The 5,252-nt window shown below is 43.1% G+C and overlaps 1 protein-coding gene across 1 annotated transcript; it reads left to right on the forward strand.

Moving 5' to 3' along the window:
* The first annotated feature begins 2,015 nt into the window (after positions 1-2,015).
* On the forward strand, positions 2,016-4,944 carry LOC125098939 (heat shock protein HSP 90-alpha-like). The gene has a single exon (XM_047728224.1). The coding sequence runs from the start codon at positions 2,066-2,068 to the stop codon at positions 4,262-4,264; it is 2,199 nt and encodes a 732-aa protein (XP_047584180.1). The 5' UTR covers positions 2,016-2,065; the 3' UTR covers positions 4,265-4,944.
* Positions 4,945-5,252: the final 308 nt, after the last annotated feature.

A 5,252-nucleotide genomic window follows, 5' to 3' on the forward strand; every position in this document is an offset into this window, starting at 1 on the left:
TAAATGACAGCCTGAGTCTCATGTCTTTTATGAAAACGTTTACACGGCAGCATTTAGAAAGCTCTTTTTCTCAAAAGTGTTACTTATTCATTCAACAAGTATTTGAGTTCATGGGCACTTTGCTACCCACGGTAAACTATATTCTCTGTCCACAGCATTTTCAATGGTGGTTTTTAATCTGTGCCCCACAGAGTCCTTGTGGGTGACCTAGGGATAATTTAGGTTGGCCAGGATGCTGGTGACATATGGCCCTTTCTTTCCAATTTAATCAGTTTTACTTTTATCAGTTTTACATAGAGAGCTGGCATGCACTCGTATACAGGGTTCTGCTGATTTTCTTTAGTGACTGAAAACTGTTTTAATGAGGGAAATAGAAAATAAGCAGATAATTACAATTGACTAATTCATTATGCCTATATGTACAGTTAGGGAACAACTGTGAGGGGCATGACTTCTTATTTTTGATGATCTACATACCTATTTCTCTCCAACTTTCCTTGAAAGCTTCTCATTAACAGGAATTATACCTTTCACTAGAATCCATGAGGGCAAGATGGTGCCTGTTTTGCTTGTTGTTGGACCCCAGATACCTAGAACAGTGCCTCATCAAATATAGGCACTGAATTATACTGGTTGGATATAAAAATCTTACACTTCTTTTGCTTCATTTTATCTTCCATATACAATACACGTAATAAATGTTCATGACATATTTGACAAATGAACAAGTGATTTTTGAAAAAAAAAGATTTTTCTTACATGAAAGAAACAAGACAAGGGAATTAGGTTATAAAATGTGTGGAGAAGAGAGGGTGGCACAAAGACAAAAAGAGGTCTTGGATGGCTGTGCTCCTCTGAAATCCCTTATCTGAAAACAATTTTATATTTGAAAATATAATTTGAATTTAGTTCTTCTTTCATTAGTAATATCTTTTTATTTTATGCATTCTTTTGGTTAAATTATCATTTTAATCTCAGTTTTAAGATTGTTACTTTTTTTTTTTTTTTAGATTTATTTATTTATTTGACAGAGAGAGACATCACAAGTAGGCAGAGAGGCAGGCAGAGAGAGAGGAGGAAGCAGGTTCCCTGCTGAGCAGAGAGCCCGATGCAGGCCTCGATTCCAGGACTCTGGGACCATGACCTGAGCCGAAGGCAGAGGCTTTAACCCACTGAGCCACCCAGGCGCCCAAGATTGTTACTTTTAAAGCTTTTATTTATTTATTTAAGACAGAGCACAAATGCAGATTGGGGAGGGGCAGAGAGCAAGGGAGAAGCAGACTGCCTGCTGAGCAGGAAGTCGAGTGGGGCTCAATCCCAGGACCCTCAGATCATGACCTGAGCAGATGTCAGACACTTACCCCTCAAGGGAACCCTAAGATTGTTACTTTTAAAGGTGCTTTTGATAGGCAAAAATAAAGCCAAATATTTTTTCAGAGGTAATTTGCTTTATATTACCATAAGATTTAGAACCTCACCTTTAGTCAAATGACCTCAATGTCTCTTTTTTTCTAAGTGTCATTTAGGGCAAGAGTGGCAGGGGACACTACAGCTAAGAGGATGTGTCCTGCTTCTATCCTTATCAGAAGTAGGGTAGATTAGCCATGGCAAGGAGCAAATTCAGGAGATTTCATTGGGTAATAGCAAGGGACCCTGTTCAGCAAAAATTAGTTGAGGCGAAGAGAAAATGGTCATTCCCGTTAATACACAATCAAGCTTTGAACAACCCATGCTATTATATATTATAAATTAATGCCCCCAAAGGGACTCTTGTATGCCAGACTTGGATTTTGATACATCTGTTCATGTAGGAATATTTGAAACCAATACACAGCTTGCTGACTGCCAGCCAAAAGTTCTGTTTAGCAGCAACGAGGTCTTTCTCAGTAGAGAAGGGCAATGTTTGTGCAATTATTCTATATATTATTACAGTGTCTTTCAAATACTATTTCTTCTAGCCCCAGGTGTTTTGCAAAAAGGTATTGCTTGTTTAAGAAGATGAGGTAAGTTGCTCCTGCATCTCAGTGCTGCGTCCTCTCGGAGCCCATGCGGTCCTTTAGCCAAGATGCCTGAGGAAACCCAGACCCAAGACCAGCCGATGGAGGAGGAGGAGGTGGAGACGTTCACCTTCCAGGCGGAGATCGCGCAGTTGATGTCGCTGATCATCAACACCTTCTACTCGAACAAGGAGATCTTCCTCCGGGAGCTGATCTCCAACTCGTCCGACGCTCTGGACAAAATCCGATACAAGAGCCTGACCGACCCTAGCAAGCTCGACTCGGGGAAGGAGCTGCACATTAACCTCATCCCAAACAAGCAGGACCGGACCCTCACCATCGTGGATAATGGGATCGGCATGACCAAGGCCGACCTGATCAAGAACCTGGGCACCATCGCCAAGTCGGGGACCAAAGCCTTCATGGAAGCTCTGCAGGCGGGCGCAGATATCTCTATGATTGGCCAGTTCGGGGTCGGGTTCTATTCGGCCTACTTGGTGGCGGAGAAGGTGATGGTGATCACCAAGCACGAAGACGACGAGCAGTATGCCTGGGAGTCCTCCGCAGGGGGCTCGTTCACCGTCCGCACTGACACAGGCGAACCTATGGGTCGGGGAACGAAGGTTATCCTGCACCTGAAAGAAGACCAGACTGAGTACCTGGAGGAGAGGAGGATAAAGGAGATCGTGAAGAAGCACTCCCAGTTCATCGGCTACCCCATCACTCTGTTCGTGGAGAAGGAACGTGATAAAGAGGTAAGTGATGATGAGGCTGAAGAAAAGGAAGAAAAAGAGGAGGAAAAAGAAAAGGAAGAGAAGGAGTCTGATGACAAACCTGAGATAGAAGATGTTGGTTCTGATGAGGAAGAGGAGGAGAAGAAGGACAGTGACAAGAAGAAAAAGAAGATCAAGGAGAAGTACATTGATCAGGAAGAATTGAACAAAACAAAGCCTATTTGGACCCGAAACCCCGACGATATTACCAATGAAGAGTATGGAGAATTCTACAAGAGTTTGACCAATGACTGGGAGGATCACTTGGCAGTGAAGCATTTTTCAGTGGAAGGACAATTGGAGTTCCGAGCTCTTCTCTTTGTGCCAAGACGTGCTCCCTTTGACCTATTCGAGAACAGAAAGAAAAAGAACAACATTAAGTTGTATGTTCGCAGAGTTTTCATCATGGATAACTGTGAGGAGCTCATCCCGGAGTATCTGAATTTCATCAGAGGTGTGGTGGACTCTGAGGATCTTCCTCTAAATATTTCCTGTGAGATGCTGCAGCAAAGCAAAATTTTAAAGGTTATCAGAAAGAACTTGGTCAAAAAGTGCTTAGAACTCTTCACTGAACTGGCCGAAGACAAAGAGAACTACAAAAAGTTTTATGAGCAGTTCTCCAAAAACATCAAGCTTGGCATCCATGAAGACTCTCAGAATCGGAAGAAGCTCTCGGAGCTGTTGCGCTATTACACGTCCGCCTCTGGTGACGAGATGGTGTCTCTCAAGGACTACTGCACCAGAATGAAGGAGAACCAGAAACACATCTATTACATCACAGGTGAGACCAAGGACCAGGTAGCGAACTTGGCCTTTGTGGAGCGTCTTCGGAAGCACGGCCTGGAAGTGATCTATATGATCGAGCCCATTGATGAGTATTGTGTCCAGCAGCTGAAGGAGTTTGAGGGGAAGACGTTGGTGTCTGTGACCAAAGAGGGCTTGGAACTTCCAGAAGATGAAGAAGAGAAAAAGAAACAGGAAGAGAAAAAGACAAAATTTGAAAACCTGTGCAAGATCATGAAGGACATCTTAGAGAAAAAAGTTGAAAAGGTGGTCGTGTCAAACCGACTGGTGACCTCCCCGTGCTACATCGTGACAAGGACATACGGCTGGACGGCAAACATGGAGAGGATCATGAAGGCCCAGGCCTTGAGAGATAACTCCACCATGGGCTACATGGCCGCGAAGAAGCACCTGGAGATCAACCCTGACCACTCCATCATCGAGACCTTACGGCAGAAGGCCAAGGCCGACAAGAACGACAAGTCTGTGAAAGACCTGGTCATCCTGCTTTACAAGACGGCGCTCCTATCCTCCGGCTTCAGTCTGGAAGATCCGCAGACGCATGCCAACAGGATCTACAGGATGATCAAGCTCGGTCTCAGTATTGATGAAGACGACCCCACTGCTGACGACAGCAGTGCGGCTGTGAGCGAGGAGATGCCGCCCCTGGAAGGTGATGACGACATGTCGCGCATGGAGGAGTTTGACTAGGTGCCGTGAGAATGACTTGTACATGTATTCGATACTTTATCTTCATTCCCTCTGATAATATATTTTCAAGGATGTTTTTCTTTATTTTTGTTAACATTTTAAGAATCTGTATGGCATGACAATAACTACTTAAGGGGAAGATAAGATTTCTTTCTGTTTGAGTTCGAGTGTGATACTGTGACGTGTAGGAACTAAAGCCCAGCTAGTTTTTCTTCCCTAGTGCCACGCCGGCTCATTGTAACCGGACAAGGTGACCTTTGTTGTGAGGTGTGCATAACCTAACGTTAACTGTGGTCTACAGTGTTTAGCTACCAAGTGGATTCCTTAGTAAGACCAAATTTGTCTGTCACTGAAGTGTTCCGAGCTATACCTTGATGTTTTAAAGAGAAATGTTGGTTAAAACAGCTCTCACCCTCTAGGATCTACTTTTTAAATCTTCTGTCCCCTGTAGTTACCAGCTGCATGTACCAGGCCTCTAGAAACTACTAGTTTAGCCAACCGGATGGGAGTAACCGTGTATAGGGCTTGTTTTCCAAAGAGGAGCGTTGTTTAGAGTAGCGACATTCTAGGCCTACTTAGGCATGTTGTAAAGCTGTTGGAGAAGTAACTCCACAAGTTCCGTGAGTGGAAATGTAGTGCTCAAGTCACATTCTACATTAAAAGGTTGTAACAAATACAAATTTTAAAAAAAAAAAAAGAAGATGAGGTAAAGTGGTATGGACGATAGAATTAGGGAGTAAAGGTGACTTGGCACTAAGTCTTTTATTTACATTTCGGACTTCACGTAAGACTATATAAAAAGGGGACATGGTGACCAGTAAAAGACATTTGAAAATTGTTGCCTTTTTATACAAGAGTGAGCATGGAAAAACGTGTTAATACTGATAAAATCATAGGTATCATACATTTAACATTGACACAAATATAGAAAAAACAGTAACAAATTTATAGACTGAGTTTGATGCTAACTATCTAAGCTAGTTGACCA

The sequence above is a fragment of the Lutra lutra genome, chromosome 1 (genome assembly GCF_902655055.1).
Source record: "Lutra lutra chromosome 1, mLutLut1.2, whole genome shotgun sequence".
In the NCBI taxonomy this organism is placed as follows: domain Eukaryota; kingdom Metazoa; phylum Chordata; class Mammalia; order Carnivora; family Mustelidae; genus Lutra; species Lutra lutra.